At 37.8% G+C, this 20,706-nt stretch overlaps 1 protein-coding gene across 1 annotated transcript in view; it reads left to right on the top strand.

Annotated features, from left to right (window-relative positions):
* CFDP1 (craniofacial development protein 1) overlaps positions 1-20,706 on the top strand; it is a 158,414-nt gene that overhangs the window by 4,815 nt on the left and 132,893 nt on the right. Inside the window, exons 3-4 of the mRNA XM_003758558.4 lie at positions 3,306-3,534; positions 3,883-4,010. Coding sequence (XP_003758606.1) covers positions 3,306-3,534; positions 3,883-4,010 — 357 coding nt within the window. The remainder of the gene's footprint in view (positions 1-3,305; positions 3,535-3,882; positions 4,011-20,706) is intronic.

Raw genomic sequence — 20,706 nt, 5'->3', positions numbered from 1 at the left:
ATCTGTTGCATTAGCAGTTGTCTGGGAACCTCTTTGGTTTTTTTTTTTGTTTTGTTTTGTTTTTTTTTTTTTACTCACTCAGACTTTGTCTTGGTTTAGTACCTGGTTTTCATTTGCATTGTTGTGGTCACCAGGAATGATGTTCTTTTGGTTCTGCTTGTTTTGGAGCCTTATATCAGTTCATACACATCTCATGCTTCTCTGAGTTCATTCTGTTCAGCCATTCCCACTGCCCAGTATTTTGCTTTCATTTGGACTCCAGTCCTTTCTGCACTTGGGCCTGCTGTTGGTCTTCACAGCTGACTTTCAAGAGTTTTACATGCAGGAAATTTTATTTGAGCATTTTAGCCCTGTAAATTGGGCCTGGCTGACCATGAACCAGAAGACCAGAGAGAGCATGGGATGTCTTGAGGTTGGACAAGTTCAGACTGGTCTGAGTGCCTTGCATGGTATCCAAACACTCTTTCTGTTCCCTCGCATATTGCTAGTGGATGAGTTTAAAAGTTCACATCCTTCTGTCCACCACGTACCTTTTTCTTTTCTTTTAAACCTATTTATTTATTTGTTTTTAACACTCATTGCTTTATGAATCATATTGGGAGAGAAAAATCAGAGCAAAAGTGAAAAACCATGGGACAGATAAAAAACAGAAAAAAGAAAGAAGTGAAGGTAGCATGTGTTGATTTACATTCCATCTCCATAGTTTTTTCTAAATGCAAATGGCATTTTCTATCCAAAGTCTATTGCGATTGTTTTGGATCACAAAATCACTGAGAACCAAGTCTTTCATAGTTGATCATCGCATACTCTTGCTGTTCTAGTGTACAATGTATTCCTGGTTCTGCTTGTTTCTCTCAGCATCAGTTCATGTCAATCTTTCCAAGCCTTTCTAAAATCAGCTTGCTCATCATTTTTTATAGAACGATAATATTCTATTACCTTCGTGTACCACAACTTGTTCAGCCATTTGACCATGTATCTTTTAAAAAAAATATTAGAAATCTGACAAACTACTTCTGAGATGACATTGAATGAAAATACTTAAGACCAGGGGAAGAAGGGAGAAATAGACCTTGAATCTAAGGGAATAGGGGTGATTTATATGAATAGTGACTCCATTCTGAAAAGATCAGTCATTATGGGGACTTCTGAGACAGATTGTAGTATAAGGTGTCTCATGCTATTATTCAAGCACTGTATCAGATTATAAGGGAAAGTTTCATCTGGAAGGGGAGGGATTGGTTTTTCTCCCTCCTCTCTTCCCAAAATGCCTGTAATAAGAAGACAATACTTTAGGATTCAATTTTTATCACTCATTCTCATAGCTGAATAAATAATCTCAAAACATATATTAAAATGAAAAAGTAAATTTTATTTTTATCATATATGATTACATTTGTTGTATAATCAATCACAAACAACTATACTCACCTACTTATTGTTTACATTAAAATTAACCTCTTTTAGTTCATAAAATTTCAATAGTTTTTCACTTCCTTTTCAGTCTACACCAAGATTTTCTACCCATTTATTCCCTTTTATTTGAAAAGATAAATTTTCAGGATGGAGCATATCAGCATAGGTTAGTTTGAGTTATCCCAGGGCTTAAACTTTTTCCACTTATGACACCTTTTCGTCTAAGAAATTTTTACACAATCCTGGTTATATAGTATATAAAATAGGTATACAAATCAAACATTTACTGATGATAAATTTTAATTTCACAACCCTCCCATATTCAGTTATATGACCTCATTTGGGTTTGAGAACCATAGTTTAAGAAGCTTTGAGTTAACCTATCTGGCTGTCCCCTCCTCAGTTTTCTTGCTCACTCTTCATCCATGTCCAACTGCAGGTATGCCCATGGCTTTGCCCTCAGCAGTCTTCTCTTTCTCTTCCTATTTTCCTTTTAAAAATATTCTTTGTTATGTGAAATGATTGTTTGTGGGGAGGAAGGGGAAGTTGCACAGAGGTAATTTGTTGATGTAAAAACAAAAGATAGCAATAAAGATTACATTTTTAAAAGTTAAGGAAAAAATTAAAGGCTGTTTTAGTAGTCCAGGTAGAGGTATTGAGGGTCTGAGCTAGGTTGGTAGCTGTATAAGTAGACAGGAGAGGTAAGCAAGAGATGTTGTAGGGAAAGAAGAGACAAAAGACAAAAGTGAGAGAGAAATGGGAGGAATGCCAAAGCCATGACTGTGGGTGATGCTAAGGAGGCTGGCAGCCTCCAGCATAAGCTTAGGAAAGGGTGGTCTGGGAGGAGAATCGACATGTTCTGTTGTGGACCTGTACATTTGAAGTAGTGGGCCCAGAATGTTCAGGAGATAGTTGTTGGGACAAAATCTCAGCTCAGCAGAGAACAGGGATGGAGAATAGGCCTGGGAATCACCTGCATGGTCCTGAGAATTGACCCCATGAGAGATGATGAGGTGATTTTTCTGAAGTATAGATTCAAAGCTGTCACCCCAATAGCTCCCTGGTGCCCCTTGGATCAAATGTCAGTGCTTCCTTCCTGGTCCTTTTCTGTCTTTCTGGCCTTTTAACATATTATTCCCTCCATGACCTCTGCCATCCTGCTGGGCTGGCCACTCCATCTCTTCTCTCTCTGCCTGGGACACTTTCCCTCCTTACCTGGAGAATCCTTAACTCCAGACTCAGCTTATGTCCTGGACCTGCAGAAAGGAGGCCTTAGCTGGTTCCCCCTTATGTTTATATCTTTCTCCCCAGGATGGTCTCCTACCTTCTGTTTGTCTTTTATTACCATTTCAGGTTCCTATTCTCTTCCCAACTAGATTGTAAGCTCCTTGAAGGCAGAGGCTACTTTTGTATTTGTGTCTCCAGTACTCAGCATAGCATCTGGACTATAGGAATGCACCAGATGTTGCTAAGGAGTACAGTGGGTAGAGAGCTGGATAGGGCCTTAGATAGACCCTTACTCAGAACCCTGCCAGCTGAGCAAGCTACCTCACTTTGTGGGGATTGCACCCATTTGTCAAAGTTGCTTTGAACATAAAATGAGGCCACATAAAGTGCTTTTAAAATGCTAGTTATCATTAGTATTATGTGTAAGAAATGCTTGTTGACTGACGAGTTAATATTAAAAAAATAAGGTATCATCTCCTCTAATCCTTTTAGTATGAACTCAGAATCTTCAAAACAACTTTGTGATATCAGTTTCCCCCAAACTTGCATAGCACAGAATTCTTTAAGATAACTATAAGAATTTGTAAGAGAGTGAGATAAGTTTTGCTCCATTTCCTCATATTGTCTCTCCTTTTCCTTTCTGACTCTCTGTTGGTACTCAGGAAGAGAAAAAAAGGTGGACTACTAATGGAAGACAAGGAAGAGACAGAAGACAAGGTGGAAGCAGAAACAGAAGGAAAGAGTGATGAAGAGGAAGAGAAAACAGTAGAACAAGAAAAAAGCATTCCATCGGAGGAGGAGAAGAAGAGACAAGATGATGCCCTTTGGGCAAGCTTCCTCAGTGACGTGGGACCCAGATCCCAGCCTCGACCTCCGAGAAGCCAAACAAAGGTGAGAGCAGAGAAAGTGGAAGCAAATGTTCCTCCAGAATTGTTCAGGATGTTCTTGTGCTGGTGACCCCAAACTGGGGTGTAAAATTGATGGTCAAGTTGATGTGTTCTCTAGTTCTACCACAAGTGGGAAATAAAGCATCCCTTCCTAGTGACACTCAATGGGGGAGGTCACAGGACTTTCTCTGTTGGCCTTGTCGAAGAGGCAACTTCTTTGTAAGAACAAAATTCCTTTGTGAGGTTTTATTTATGTGAGAGGGGAAGCAGCTGTGTGTCGCTTGCTGGGACCCAGCTGTCGAGTTTCTTATCACCTAATGGAACTGATTGGATTTTTTGCTGTGTTTTGTAGACAGAAGGAGAAAGCCAGGAGAAGAGTTCAGACAAATCCCTTGTGACAGCGAAAGAGTCAGACAAACCTAGCGAAAGAGAAAAAGTTAAAATCACCAAGGTGTTTGATTTTGCTGGTGAAGAGGTCAGGTAAGAAGACCGTCACTGTATTTGAAAGCCTGAGGCCTTCAGATAAGAGTTGGTAGTTCATCCTCCTGACTGCAGCCCGTGCAGTGTGAGCATGCGTGTCTGTGTCCGCAGGGACCTACAAGAGCATCCTCAGGGGCAGCAGGCTAGACCCAGGGACATGGCCTGCCAGGCAATGGAAGTCATGCTGTTCAGTGCTGAGCCTTTCTGGCTTCGAGCTAGGTCTTTCCCCTTTTCTGCAATAGAAGCATCGGAGAAGGCTTTGAACCAGGGCAGAGGCTCTGGCCTCTTGTTCACAAAAAAGAATTTGGTCTTATTCCTGGTTTTGAGTTAATAGATGGGAATTATTTACCATAACTCAGATGTACTCTAGGCGTTGTTCTTGTTGAATTACCTGAAAGCCTGTTAGGTGTAGGTAAGAGCTGGTTTCCCAGGTTGTTTGCAGCCCAAGCAAATTTCATTAGTCCTAAGAGCTGTGGCGCTGCATGTTGAGAAGTCAGAGTGGCCTTAATGAAGAGCTGTATTTTTTAATGATTATCAGTAAGCAATCAGTAAGCATCAGTTTGGTGTATTGAGTTAACCAGTAGGGACCAAGAGAACATCAGCAACCACACTGTGAGGGAAAGTCTGGTGAAATGAGTTACAATTAATCCAGCATTACATTATGTCAAATGCTTTCAGGGACACTTTCCTCCAAAGCCAGGTTCACACGGCCTCATTTGCTCACCTCTGAGCACCTGTGATAGCTAAGAGAGGCCTCTTGGTAACTTTGCCAGGGACTGAAAACCATTCATAGAGGCGATGGAGCGGGGCGAATTCCTGTTGCTTTTAGAGAACCCTGGGCTTCCTGCCTCTTCAGTATTGTGTATCTTCTCTTTTTCTTAATATGCTTTTCTGTCACTAGTTTTCTCGACAATTTTTTTAAAAAACAGGGTCAGCATCTACAAGGGCTCTTAACATTTTCTGTGTTCTAAAATGCAATAAAATAAATACAAAAAATAGATACAAAGGAAACTAATTTTATTCATAAACAGTTAAATAAAGCTGGTTCCCAGGCTTTAACTAGTGCCTGCTAATACACATTCAGCCAGAAGGGGGCAGCACATGTTCCTTCATCCCTCCAAAAAATATCTGAGAACATGGCAAAAAAAAATCTTTAAAAAATTTTATCTTGAGTTTTTAGTACTTTAGTTCAAATTGAATGTAGACTGTTAGTAAGTGCTTTCCTAGAAATCAATAATGCTGAATTTAAAAAATGTGTTGATATATTTTGTGTTTGTATGACTCCCATATGTATTTTCTCCTCTTGGAGTTCTCCCTTGTAACAAAGAGTTTTCCTTAAAAAAGGAGGGGGGAGGGGGGAGAAGAAAAGTGGAATAAGAGGGGAAAAAAATCAATCAAAAGAAAAAAAAAAAGCAAGTCAGAAATGCCTTCTATATGCTAGCTCTGGAAATACAAAGAAAAGCAAAACCCCTAAATCCAGGCAACACAAAGCAATACTGAGTTTTCATCTCTGACTTGCCTGAATTTGGGGCTATTTCTTGTACTCTTTGTATCAGTTTCTTTTATTTTTCTATTTGTGAAACAAGGGAGATCTTTGTGTAACTTCCCAGAGATTGTAGGGGGAAAGTAGTAATGGCTAATTATAAATGGTTTGGTGATTAAGCTTGGTGAGTTGTCTTGTCTCATATTTTAAATGCTAATTTGACTTTTTCCTGCCTTTTTTTTTTTAAACTTGAAAAATCATATTTACAAATACTTTACTGAAGGACTCAGAAAAATCAGTATTTTTATCTTTCCCTATTTAAAACCTAGTTGAGTCTGTTAGCACAAACTTTCCTTAAATGATTCACCTTTTTTGCACAGGCTAGTTTTCCTTAATGCTTTCCTAAATCATGATTTTGTAGGAAGATCTGAGCAAGTGAAAATGAGATTAAAATAGGATTTCTGTTGAAAACACATGTGTGAACAGCTTTGATTGGTGGAATCTTTTGCTTTAATGTTGACTCTTGAGCAAGCATTTGAACCAGAATTGAATCACATGGATATTTTTATTGCTGAATCCTCTCTCTGTATTTGGGTGAAAAATAACTTTGAAGACTCAAAGACCAATAGGATCTTAGATTTAAAGCTAGAAGAGGATCTTGAGGTCAGCTGATGTAATACTGTCATTTAGCAGATGGAGAAACTGAGGCTCAGGATGGTTAAGTCATTTACCTAAGTTCATCTAAGTAACAAACATCAGAGCTGGATTGGTATTTATTTTGCTTCTCCTATGTGCCAGGCATTGTGCTGGGTAGATACTAGGAATGTCAAGAACAGAAGGGTCAGTCTCTGTCCTCAAGAAACTTACTCTCTGTGTGGAGGAACAGCGTGTACAATGAGATGCAAAATAAGCACACATTCCACATCATGAAGTAGATGCTTGGTGGTTCCTGCTCAGGAGGCCCTGCAAGAGCTGGAGGGATTAGGCTGGATCTCACGAGGACCAGATTGGGTTTGGAAGGTGGCAGCAGTGAGAAGGGAGGCACGGGGCAGGATATTGGGGTGAGGGGCAGCTTGAAGACCACATTGGTGGGACTATTGACTGAGTGAAGCAGAACAAAGGATAATGGGTCTAGGAAGAGAAATTGGAGCCAGGTTGTGAAAGGCTTTAAATGCACTGTGAATGAACTGGGGCCTCAGGCCAGTAGGCTGCCCCTGGAGCTTCTTGAGCAGGGTAGTGCTGTGGGCAGTGTGGTGAGAAGGATGCATTCATTGGAGAGGGGAGGAAGCCTGGTCAGCAGACTGCTGGAGCATCTCCATGGAGGCAGTGGTGAGAGAGAGAGGGGCAGCCATGGACTTAACTGCTGCCTGGATGTGGGCTGTGGGGAACAGCGAGGAACAGACATGATGCTCTGGCTCCTGGAGGGGCGCATGCAGTGAGGGGGCGACGGGGGGGGGGGGGGGGGGTTCCTTTGTATGCACCTACAGGATGTCTGGTTGAAATGTGTCATAGATAGTTGGTCTGGGACATAGGAAATAAAGTAGGACTGAATGCAGAGCTGGGTGGCTTCTGCAGAGAGCTGATGCTTAAACCCATGGGCGTCAATGAGGGCATCAGGAGGAAAAAAAAAGGGGCTTTTCCCCACCCCAGATGCCTCTTAGCCACCCTGTAGACTGCCATTCTGTAAGACTGCTCCAGGGATCAACCTTGGGTGAGCTCCATCCTGTGCTGCAGAGCAGACTTCTTTAGAACTTTCCTTGGGAGATTCCTGCCTTGAAGAAGAAAATCAAAAACACACAGGGAAGTGAGCAGTGGATTTTCCTCAAAATCACAGGGAGGGCTGGCAAGCTACAGCTGTGTTTTTACACAACACGATGCGTTGTGAGCATGCTCTGGCTGTGCTTTATATGAGGGAGTGACTGAATTCTGTATTCTTAGAGAGAAAGAATAAGAGGAAGCCTCAATCGAACAAATTCAAACTGCAGGTGGTACTGACTTACCTTTTGTAAGTGAGCATATAGAGTCAGCATGGAATATTAGATGGGACTTGGCCTGGAAGCCAGCTTAGACACACCCTGACTGAGCGCCCTGGGCACACAGTGTTCTGGGCATTGGTTTAAGAAGGCGCCACTCTGTATTGTAGAGTCTTCATCCAGAGAAGCTCCCTCCACAGGTGAAGTTTCAGGTCCATTTCTATCCCTATGTTACACAAATGAACTAGGAAAGCATTTCTAGTGATTTGAATGTTTTGTAATTTTATAATAATGTTTTATACTTATATGGTACTTTATACTGTACAAAGCAGTTTTGCATGAGGTAATCCTCATTTGAGGAATCCTGTAATTTTGGGAGCCACCAATGAAGAAACAATGGAAATCTTGCCAATTGGTTTCTCCCTTTAAAACAGCTTAGAAAGAGCTTTCAGTGAGTGGCATGGACTTGTTATGGCAGAGATCTGCATTTTTTGACTAATTGTGATCTGGACAACAAGTCAGGACACAGAAAAAAAAATCAGAACAAAATTTTGGGCTTGAACAGATCACATGATGCTGGGCGTAACCCCTACGGCTCCTGTGGGCTTGAGCACAATTTAGGTGTTTTTTTCACCTTGGCAGTGTTTATCTAAGTCCCCTATTTTTCAAAGTGCTTGGTGTTGGGGGTGTCTTTATCTCAGGGTTCTTGAATATCTTACTCTTCTGTATGCTTTTTACTTCTCATTATCCAGTCAAGAACTCAATCTTCCTTATCACATTGGTCATTTAAAAGTTGGCTGTTAGAGGCTGTCTTAATTCATGCTCAGGCCTCTGGGGACGTAAAGGTATTTTTTCTGGAAAGTAAGTTCTTCTTGTATAATGCTAATGTTCGGAGGGTTTCTAATAGATAGGACTGAGAGGGAGGAGTGTGAATGTTGTCAAATGTGACCAGCCTGGGAAAGCTACCAAAGGAAAAATGAAAATATCTTCTCTATTAGCTCTCAGGTAGAGCGATGTTAATTACTCACTAGGGGGTTCACCTGCCTGCTTGCAGCTTTATGTATCTGTTTCTTGTCATGGATGTGCTGGATCATTGGAACTTTTATCACAGAACCTTGATCTTTTTGCTTTTGAAGAGAAATGAAACATCTCAGAAGCTTTAAACCATTAAAAAAAAAAAAGGGCCTGAGAAAAATTGGGAAACTTTGGGGTTGGAGAAGGAGTGAAAATATGGTAAATACTGATTTTGCTCATATAGACATCTTCATAAATCTGAAGTCATGTTATTAGAATAGGAACTTTGTATGTAGTGTAGTTAAAATTGGTTTGCTCTTAAAGTTACCTTGTTAGGCATATGGTAATTCTGAGATCAGGACTGGACTTATGATTTCACTGGTATAGAGAATTTCAAGGTAAGGAAGGTCCTTCTTTCAGTGCAAATTGGCATCTTCTCTGCCCCTGACAGACTTAGAGTTGCCTGAAACACTGTGACTTGTGCCCTGTAAAGCAGGAATTTGTGCCAGGTCATGCAGCCAGCATGAGTCAGAGACGGGTTTTCCTGGTTCTGCAGTCAGCCTCTAACCATTGACCCATGATCACTTTCATGAGTTAACTAAAGTAAATTACAATTTTATTAATCACATTTATTTTAAATTAAAAAAAAAAAATTTGTTTCAGCAGGAGCTACAATCTGGTATACGGTTTTTCTACTTTCTGAAAATAGAAAAATTAAGAATCAAATAAACTGCCAGCAGCATACACATTTTTAGAGTTAGAGTTTCCTAATCTTAGTAGAAAAAAAAGAGTTGAGATAAAAAGAGGAAAATTGCATTGAATCCAACTTTTCTGCATGAAATTTTGCCTAACCAGGCCCAAGCTTATTTCTGAGCTTTCACTCTCAGATATTCCTTTTATTTAAAATCCATCACATTTTTTAATCTTTATGAACTAATGAAAACTGAAATTTATGTAGGTTAAGACCAGATTATCTGTCCTTTTGCCTGTTAAACTCTTGGTTTGATCTCTTTCTAAATCCATTTCACGTGGCTCAGAAGATAGACTGATCTAAAACAAGTGCAGGCTTGCCTCGCCCCTCTGGAGCATGAAGGATGGAATCCCAGCCTGCATTTCTGCACCAAACACCCGCAGAGATCCTGTGTTTGGTAACATTAGAACGTATGTTTACAACATTTAGCCTTAAGCGTGTTGCTTGGAACCTTGAGTCGAAGAAATTTACAACAGCATCGTTAGTCATATAAACCTACACCAAATTGAATTGGAAATGTCTGAAGGAACACTTTTTCTGACACATATCTTAACTCAAACTAGCTCTTTCATCTTCTGATATTCTTATCCTGTCTTCCATGAACCCTTCCCAAGAATCTGCTGAGAACTTGGGGCTTTTCTCTGGCTCCTTTCCCACTTTGGGGATACCAATGGTGCACTCAGTTCATTCTTCATTTGACACTCTGGCTACATCCCTGATCATATCCTTCTCTTCTTCTCTGTTAGCTCTGTTCTGTAAGTCCAAGGGACTTGGCCAGTGGGCTGCAGCCAGTTTGCCTTTCTGTGGGTCACTTTCCATTTCTGAAATTATGTCATCATTCATATGGTAGACCTCATGGCCATAGGGTATTATCAGGAGAATCTTGGTGTTTAAAAAAAAAAAAAAAAAAAAAAAAAAAAGGTAGAGTTTTGTGCCTGGGACTGAGTAAATCCCGAATTCAATCTAGTCTGATGTTATCCTTTTTTATTTGGTTCTTGCACCAGCCTGTCTGGAATATATGCACTTAAGAACAAATAGTAGATAGTCCATCTCCTCGCCATTTTATCATCTGGATGATGCTTTATCCATTTTAGATTGTTTTTTTCCTGTATGGGTTTCTAGGCCATCTCTTTTTTAAATAAGGTTGGTTTTTTTTTGTTTGGGTTTTTTTTTTTTTTTTTTTTTTTTTTTTTTTGGTTTTTTGTTTTTGTTTCTCACATCACCATAGTATCTCATTTATCTCACTCCTCCTCTTTCCCCCAAGAGCCATCCCTTATGACAAATAGTATTTTTTTTAAGAGAGGAAAAAAAAGGAAGTATAACCAATTGACACATTGAGAAAGTCTGAAAATCTATGCAGCCATGTCCATCAGAATTGATCATTGCATAATCTTGTTGTTGGTGTGTACAGTGTTCTTTTGGTTCCACTCACTTCACTTAGCATCAATTCACATAAGTCTCTCCAGGCCTCTGAATCATCCTGCTGATCATTTCTTACCCCATTCTGTCTTCCATAGCATTCTTTATAACTTTATTCAGCCATTCCCCAACTGATGAGCATCCACTCAGTTTCTAGTTTCTTGCCACTATAAAAGGGCTGCTACAAGCATTTGTGCATATTTGGGTTTGGGTCCTTTTCCCTTTTTTATGATCTTTTTGAAATATAGGCCCAATAGAGACACTATTGGATCAAAGAGTATATATAATTTTATAGTCCTTTGGGCATAGTTCCAAATTGCTTTACAGAATGGTTGGATCAATTCATAACTCCACCAACAGTATTTCATTTTTCCCACATTTATCATTATCTTTTCCTGTCAGTTTAGCCAATCTGAAAGGTATGAAGTAGTACCTCAGAGTTATCTTAATTTGCATTTCTTCAATCAATAGTGATTTAAAGTATTTTTCTTTAATTTCTAATTTTTTTGTCCGAAAATTGTCTGTTTTATATCCTTTAACCATTAATCATTTAAAGAATGGCTCGTATCTTATAAATTTGAATCATTTTTCTACATATTTTAGAAATAAGGAGAACATTTTCGTTTAAGTAACTGTGGCGATCAATAAGGGGTTCCTGGGACTTGATGTGTTTGTCATATCTCACCACCAAAAGGATATAACTCAGGATAGACTCTTCATATGTGATGCATTCTCATCATGATTCTAAAAAATTAACATGAGGATTTTTTATTTAGAAGGGACCTTTGAGAAGTTAATGACTTGACTGTGACTTAAACAACTATTAAATAGAAGAGCTGGGACATAGAATAGTAATAGCAAGCACTTATAGAGCACTTTGAGGTTGGCAAAGCACTTCCTAAGTCCCTTCATTTTATCCTCATGACAACCTTGTGAGGTAAGTAATATTGCTATTCCCAGGTTAGGTCTTTACAATGCTGCCTTGAGGTCCTGATCCTTGTTTCTTACTGGTAACTTAGGGACAGTTCTTTGCTAGGTAGTCCATAGGAGCACCTGGCAAGAGTGAGAAGAGAGGGTCTTCTGTCCAGTTGCCTCTGGATTATTGATGCTATCTCTTAAGTCAGTGACAGCATTTACCATCTCAGTAAAAGCTAGTCTGATGTTCTCAAGTTTCAAACCCTTTTCAACTCTGCTTTCTGAGGCAGTGGGTAATAGTTCAATCATATGCAACATCTCAGGGCTAGGAAGGTTTGCTGTTTTTTTTTTCCCTCTCAGAAGGGATCTGTTTTTTGTTTTTTTTTTCTGTTGAGACACTACTTTATCCTTTGTCCTGTTACATTCATCTAGAATAAGTATTGTTTGCATTGAGCTTGTGAGCTCATGAATATACAGGAATATGTGTTAATATTCACTAAGTGTTAATAACAGTCCTGAGAAAAATGTTTCTCCTTAGAATTGTTAGCTTTGTCATTTGTCACTTGTGCCAAATTCATACTAGTTTATATGGGTATCCTAGACATCTTCTATAATGTTTTTTCTCAATTTATAGAGTATTTCTCTGGATCAAGATGAACAGAATAGAAATCTTATTCCTGTATTTTTCTGCAGTTTGAAGCAAGTTTAGCTAATTCTCATGATTTCTCTTTGAACTTAATAGATCTGAAGCTTCCCATGTTCTTTTCTTTTCCTCAAATGAGAAAATAATCTGGAAGATTAAAATAGTTGTGACAAGACCAGTAGGATGCATGGAGAACAAATGTGATCTGTGATTGAGACAGGTTGCAGATGTATAGGACAATATATTAGGACAAGGAATCTAGAGGAAAATGTTTTAAAATTTGTTTTTCAATTGTTTTTTTCACTCACGTCCAGCCCTTTGTGACCCCATTTGATGTTTTCTTGGCACAGATGCTGAAGCGGTGTGCCATTTCCTTTTCCAGTTTTAAAATTACAGATTAATCAAATAATTTTTAAAAATTATTTTTCAGCTTACGGAAATATTCCTAGCTCTGCCTCTGTTGGAAACAGTTTTTCTTTGGAAACAGAAAAATATTTAGCATACATCAGCATTCTTGCTTGAATTTAATAACAAGGAACAGAAGGAAACCCCACATTCTTTATTTTAAACCTTCCCAGAATTGTCCATGTTTTTGGATAGCCTCTGAATGGTTAAGTCACCAAGCACTTGCTAAAGCTCTTACCAAGTGTTGGGAATTACAAAGAAAAGCAGAAGATAGACTGTGAGAGCAAGGAGTTCTCAGTCTCATTGGAAAGGCAATGTGCAAATAACTGGTTACAAAAAAAAGCTCTAGACAGGAAAAATTTGAAATAATTAACAGAGAGAAGGCCCTGACATTTGAGAAAGATGAGGAAAGGTTTCTTGTAGAAGGTGGGATTTCTGGCCTGAATCAGCCAGTGCAAATGCTTAGAAGCAGGGAAGGGAGTCTTCTGTGCAAGGAATGTGGGATGACCAGTGTCCCTGCACTGCAGATCATCAGACAAGCAGATTTTCCTTTTCTCCCTTAAATTTGTATAACTCACTTGCTTCAGAAGCTTCTGCTAAGTTTGTAGTGACTGTTAATTTTTAAGGGACAGGTTTGATGGAAAGCTAAGGAGTTGATTTTGGACATGTTTAGTTAGGATCTCGGCATCCAATGTGAGAAGAGGTTGGGGGGATGAGCTTCCCACAGAACCTGCTCCCCAAAGCCCCTAGCATCCAATGATATGGATGAAATGTAGAAATGACCATTGGAACTCTCATTTTGTAGATGTCACTTTTCCTGTCAGGGCTGGAGAGAAGCGAGAGGACACAAAGAAAGAGAAGGGAGAGTGCATCTTCTTGAGAAATCAGCCAAGAATTTGAGATACTCAGGATAATGTTAGGCAGGACAGTGGGTTTCAAGCTTTTATTCAGCAGCTTTTCTCAGATTCCTTTGATAGAAAATGACAAAGAATAGGTGGTTTCATCTGCACAGTTTTGTTTTACCATCTCGGGAGTACACCTCAAGTGCATCTTGAGAGTACCTGATATCTTCCAATGAGGGAAGTAAATTACATTTATTTTCTAATGGCACCAGAAGCCATTCTGAATTTGGTTATCCGATCAACCTAGTCAGATCTGTCAGCTGAGTACCCATTGGGCCTTTTTTCCCATCTGTACCCTATCGGGTGTCAGAGTCTAGTAGGGCTGGCTTGGGGGGGACTCTTTGCCCCAGCCTTCCTCCCAATGTTCCATTCCTCTTCTCCTTAGCTTGATGCTGGCCTCTTCAGTCCACCTTCCCCTCTTTAGATTTCCCTGTCACCTTATGCTTAGCTCCAAGAGGCAGCCCCTCTCACTTAAAGTCTTCTTCAAGCTCCCTCTTTCTCCTCCCTTTCTCCCACAAATCAGCCTGACTGCCCTCTCTGTGACTCCCTCCAGACCCTCTGTTTTCCATTGCCATACTTTTGCTCTGGCATTCCCTGTGCCTGAAATACTCTTCCTCTGCACCCAGAGCCCCCCCCTTTTAAGATGCAGCTTGAACAGCATCTTCTGCATGAAATCCTTTCTGATCCTCTCCAGCTGCCTCCTAGACTATTCTGTATTTAACTACTTTGTGGGTGTTTGTATTAATTCACTTTATATGCATGCTTTATGTAAGGGATTCTTAACCTAAAGTTTATGAACTTATTTTAAAAAAAGTTCCGGTAACTTTTAATAGATGTCTTCTGTCCTCATGTATTTTAAAAACTATTTTGAAAAGCACTCCATAGATTTTACTAGGGCCCATGATGTGAAACTATTAAGAGTTCCCACTTTATGTTTTTTATAGGTCCTTGTCTCCTCCACTTGAATGCAAGCTCATTGTAAATAGGGTTCATTCATTCTTTGTACTTGTGTCCCTAGGCTCATCTCAGGGCACATAAAAGGCACTTGTTGATTGATTGATTAGCTTGAGTACTTTGAAATGCTTGGTCAAGTTCTACAGCTGTCTGTGGACCTCCAATAGTCTTGTATTTGACCAAATGCCAACTTTCTACAGTGTCTCTGGAAAAAGTGAGATTTACCTTCCTTTAAAATTTTGGGCCACTTTTCCCTCTTTTGTGAATTCTTTGGAATTTGGACCCAGTGGTGGATGGGGAGGATGGGGTATTTGTAGTTTTATGGCCTTCCAAGATGTTCAAGGGATATATTAAGCAGAATTAGAGGCAATTGCCAGAAGCAAAATAGATATATTTGATTTATTTGAAAAAGAAAAACTTCTAAGTAGACAAAATTAATGTACCTAGGATAAGAAAGTTGTCCAGTGGGGGGAAAATGGCTTTATATTAAATTTCTCTGATAAGGGTTTGGTATCCAAGATATAGAAACAATAAAATAAATACATGTGTTAAAAAAAAAAATAAAGAACTCTGGGCAAAATAAATTACAACACTTTTAAAGAATTTGATCCAATAATCTTATTTTACTGACCCCTTTTCTTAAATTTCTCTATTAATCTTGGAAATAGATTTGAGAAATAGATGCTACCTTAGAACATATTATAAAGTTTTGATTTAAAGTGATAGACTCATCTTAATTGACTGTGTCCTTGCCATCCTAGTTTACCAAATAGAAATATTTGTCTTTGGTATGCAACTGTCCTGGCAGAGAAGTTAAGAGTTGGCCAATATCTAGCCTTCTGCTCAGACACTGCTATGTCTGTGTATTACATTTGAATGTGCTTTCAGAAGAGAAGGGGCCATCTAGAATGCTCTTGGACTCCAAAGTTTAGGGTTTGAAATGCTAAGTGCTATTGCTAATGACTCCATAATGCAGACTTGAGTCAAATTGAAGCTCAGGAAAGCTCTAAGAGACAGGAAATGAGCCTGCACCTTGAAATCATATATGTGTGTGTGTGTGTGTGTGTGTATATACATATATATTTTTATATATATATATATTTTTTTTTTCTGAATTGGTTCTTTCTATTTATACTATTATCTTTCTCCTTTTCCAGAAGATTCCAGGATTTTCTTTTCTGTTTTTTTTTTTTTTTTTTTTTTTGAGAATAGGGACTATTATTATTATTATTTTGGTTACCTAATAATGAATGTCAGAGTGGCTTAATACCGACATACAAATAGATTTTTAAAAAGCACCTACTTTGTGCCAGGCACTGTACCAAGGACTTTACAAATTTTATTTCATTTGATCATCAACACAATTGGAAGATAATTGCAGTTGCAATGAATCTTTACTTTTTAGATGTGAAATCCCAAAGCTATGTCTAATGTTGAATTCAAACTCAGGACTTTCTGACTCCAGATCCAATACTGTGTCCACCTTGCTACCTAGCTGCCTCAATTTATAATCAGCCTACTTAAGCTTAGTACTGATGATTTCTCCCTTATCTATTATCATGTATCTTTAACTGCAGAAAATATGCAAGTGTATCCTTGTAACCCTCTGTACTCCTGATTTATTCAAGTACAGTTTGCCAAGAAAACTGGACAAATATTTGAAGCTATGGAAAGGAATTTTAAAAGATTTTTAAAAAATCTCATATAGTTATAAAATCATGCATTTTAATTTGTAAGAGAAAAAAGACAGGATGGCAGACATAAAGTTCCTTTTAAAAATTTTTTTTTCTTTTAAACTTAAATACACAATGAGAATAAGGAAAAAAAAAAAAAGCCTGTTGCCATGTATACAGCAGGCCATAGGACCATAGGAGATGATTCAATATAAAATAATAAATTTCCATTTAAAGAAAACCTTTCTAATAAATACTACACATTGTTTTCAAAAGCTGCCCAACTTTTCCTTGCTTCAGTATTGGTTTTCTTTTGCTCTATGCTGTGAACTTTTTACATTATTTTTTCCCCTCCCTCTCAACGCCCAAGAAAGCTATAATCAAGGTTGGATATATGTATCAAGTTATCTACATAGCATACATATACATATATATATATATATATATATATATATATATACATTTATACATTGAAACACACATATATAAGACTGTAGCATCTTCATTCATACATCCAAGTCTTTTCATGTTGTTCTAAATCAACCAGCTCATCATTTCCTATACCAGGTAAATATTCCAAACCATTCACATCTTGAGAGATTGTTTATGAACATTCCTTGCCCCCTGCTCCCCCCCCCCCGCTCCCTCCCCACTCTCCCCCCCACTCCTCCCCCAAGTTTTCTGCATTCCTTCTATTCTTGGCTACATAAGTTTTCTTTTCTTTTCTTTTAAATGGTGAGGCAATTGAGATTAAGTGATTTGTCTAATCACACAGCTAATAAGCATTATGTGTCTGAGGCTGGATTTGAACTCAGGTCCTCAAGACTCCAGAGCTGGTATTCTATCCCCTGCACCATCTAGCTCCCCCTACATAGGTTTTGTTTATACAAGAATATTTTAATTCAAAATAATCAAAATGAGCCCTTTCGTACTTCAACAGTGTTTTCACCTTCTAATATAGTTTAAGGTTCAGTACTGCTGAATCTACTTCCTTTAAATCTTTTTTCCATGGTTTCTTGGAAATTTCTAACCTTTTCTTTTTCCAGATGAACTTTGTTATTATTTTTTCTAATTCAGTAAAATAATTTTCTAGTAATTTAATTGGGATGATGTTAAATATAATAGATTAATTAGGTAAAATTTTTATTTTTGAAATTATATTGGCTTTACCATGGACAATAAAAATTACTTCAGCTATTTAGATCTGATTTTATATAAAAAGTACCTGTGTCTGTTTTGGCAGGCATAGGTGCAAGTATTTTATACTGTATTTTAAATGGTATAATGAATATTGAATGGTATAATGGTATATTGAATAATATTGCTTACACAAAGTGTCATTTCTCTATTTTTCACTTTTAATTAAATCTACTTTAACTTTGAGATCACGATTACTATCATTGCTTTTTTGTACATAATGAATTCTACTTCTATCCTTTATATTATTTTTGTGTGTAGCTCTTTATTTTTGTTTCCCAAAAGTAGCATGTTATTGAATTGAAAATTTTCATGTTTGTCCATTTCCATTTTATTCATCCCATTGACAGTCTAAGCTACAATTAGTTGTTGTTTATTTCCTCCTTCCTATTTTCCCTCAATATCTTTCTCATCCTATTTATACTCTCTCTCCTTATTTCTCTGCTTTACTTCTACTGCTACCTTGTCCTTCTTTTCTTTAACCTACATGCACCTGTATGAGTCCTTGCTTTATCTTCTTCCTCTAACCTATCCTCTTGCCTGCTATTTCTTTTTGAATTTAAGCTTTTATATCCTTCTGGGTCTCTCCCCCAATAGTTTCTCCTTAACCTGGGAGCTTTGAAACTTGGCCATGATATTCTTATAAATTTTCTTTTTGGGATCTGTTTCAGTTCGTAAGCAGTGGATTTTTTCTTTTCTCTTTAAAAATTTATTTATTTAATGTTTTCCCCCCAATTATATGTAAAACAAATTTTTTACATTTGTTTTTAAAACTTTCGAGTTCCATATTACTGTTCTGTAAGAAATGACCAACAGGATGATTTCAGAAAGGCTTGGAAAGACTTACACGAACTGATGCTAAGTGAAATGAGCAGGACCAGGAGATCATTATATACTTCAACAACAATACTAGATGATGACCAGTCCTGATAGATCAGGCCATCCTCACAAGCAGATCAACCAAATCATTTCTAATGGAGCAGTAATGAACTGAACTAGCTATACCCAGAAAAAGAACTCTGGGAGATGACTAAAAACCATTACATTGAATTCCCAATCCCTATATTTATGCACACCTGCATCTTTGATTTCCTTCACAAGCTAATTGTACAATAATTCAGAGTCTGATTCTTTTTGTACAGCAAAATAATGTTGTGGTCATGTATACTTATTGTGTATCTAAGTTATATTTTAATATATTTAACATCTACTGGTCATCCTGCCATTTAGGGGAGGGGGGGGGGGTAAGAGGTGAAAAATTGGAACAAGAGGTTTGGCAATGGTTAATGCTGTAAAGTTACCCATGTATATATCCTGTAAATTAAAGGCTATTAAATTAAAAAAAAAAAAAAAAAAAAAACTTTCGAGTTCCAGGTCCTCTCCTAACTACCATGAAGAAACCACATATGAAGTTATACAAAACTTTCCATAAAAGTCATGTTATGGAAAAAAAAAAAACATCTCCCACCCTAATAAAAAATAAAGTTAAAAAGAAACAGAGACACAGGAGAGAGAGAAGGAAGGAGAGAGGGAAAGAGAGGAGTGAAAAAGTGAGAATATGTTTCAGTCTGTATTCAGAATCAGTTCCTTCTCTGGGTATGGATAGGATTTTTCATAAGTCTTTCAGGGTAATTGTGGATCATTGTGCAGTGAAATTTTTCTATTTCTGCTTTGCCTTCTTATTTTAGAACATCAGGGCAATTTTTCTTTCTTTTTTTTTAAATTTATGTAAAATTGTCTACTCATTAGCACTTGCTATTCTTCCAATTGTTTAGCTCTAACCTTATTTGTGTGCAAAGTATTTTGTATTTGTTCTTTTTTTCTAGTTTCTTTTAAAAATTATTATTATTATAGCTTTTTATTTACAAAACATATGCATGGGTAATTTTTCAACACTGACCCTTGCAAAACCTTCTGTTCCAACTTTTCCCCTCCTTCCCCTCATCCCCTCTCCTAGATGGCAGGTAGTCCAATACATGTTAAATATGTTAAAGTATATGTTAAATACAATATATGTATACATATTTGTACAGTTATTTTTTTGTATAAGAGAAATAGGATCTAGAAAGAAGGTAAAAAATCCTGAGAAGAAAAACAAGAATGCAAGCAAACAATAACAGAAAATGCTATGTGGTGGTATAACTGATTCTCTTCATTACTGAACAATTGGAACTGATTTGAATCATCTCATTGTTGAAGAAAGTCACGTATCAGGGCAAATTTTCTTGGAAATTTCTTGTAATATTGTAACAAGATTCCTTTTGTTAGTCATAATTTTGAGGTTCTCCAACTAGTCTTATATTATTCTTGATCTGTTCTCCAGATTATCTTTTTTCTGATGATATATTTTATGTTCTTTTTTTTTCCCCATTCTTTTAATTTGATTTGTTTTTTTCTTGGTGTCTTAGAACATCATTAGCTTCCTTTTATCCAATTTTAGTTTTCAAGGAATTATTTTCTTCCTTATGTTTTTAATTCTGTTTCAGGTTGGTTGACTTACTTTTCATAATTTTCTTTATTTTCTTGAATTACGTTTATCCCTACCCCCCTCCCCCGCCAATCTCTCTTATTTGATTTTGAAAGACCTTTAAAGTTCTAAGAACTTTTTTTGTGCTTGGACTTATTTGGTGTTTCTCATTGAGAAAGAATGACTTTTTAAACTTCATTATTTTCCTCCAAATATGAATCTAAATCTTTTGTATCTCTATAGTAACTATCTTTGCTTGGATTCTTTCTCCTTTGGGCACTCGTTTTTATTTACTTATTTGTTTGTTTTTGTTTTGTTTCATTTTTTTTAGCAGCTATTAGCAGTGAGCAGGTTCCAGTCCTGGGCATGGGAGATAAAGCTTCAAGCCTGAGGTTCTTTTCACTGTTATTTTCTGAGGTTTATTCTGGGACTTAACCTTGAGCTCTCCTCTCCATTTCTAAGCCATGGCTAAAGTTTTTGGTCATGCTGTTACGAATATGATCTTCTCCGTTGGCTGCAAACTACAGGTGTCCTTTCTGCCCAGAACCAAAACCAGGGACTCTGCTCTCTTGCCAATGCCTGTCTGCTACTAGCCTCCCCAGGTGTGTGCAAGCTCTTTCTCCCAGCAGCCACAGCCTGGGAAGGTCCTTCGGCTTCTCCTACTTAGTCACTGATCCTCCATGGTTTGGGAGATGAGCTTTTCTGCCATCTTCTCAGAGCTTTCTGAAGTGCTTTCATATTCTGAACATTGAGGAGGCCAGGGGCCTGTTTCTAGTTCAGCTGATGACTGACTCCTTGCTTAGCAATGGACAAGTCCTTTTTCTTAATTCCATTTTCCTAGCTTATAAAGAAATCATTATGCCTGCTTCCTCAAAGTAATACTTATGGGTTAATGGAATA

This window comes from Sarcophilus harrisii, chromosome 2, assembly GCF_902635505.1.
Source record: "Sarcophilus harrisii chromosome 2, mSarHar1.11, whole genome shotgun sequence".
NCBI classification, from domain to species: Eukaryota; Metazoa; Chordata; class Mammalia; order Dasyuromorphia; family Dasyuridae; genus Sarcophilus; species Sarcophilus harrisii.
The sequence above is the reverse complement of the archived record's forward strand: the minus strand, read 5'-3'. Positions and strand labels throughout refer to the sequence as shown.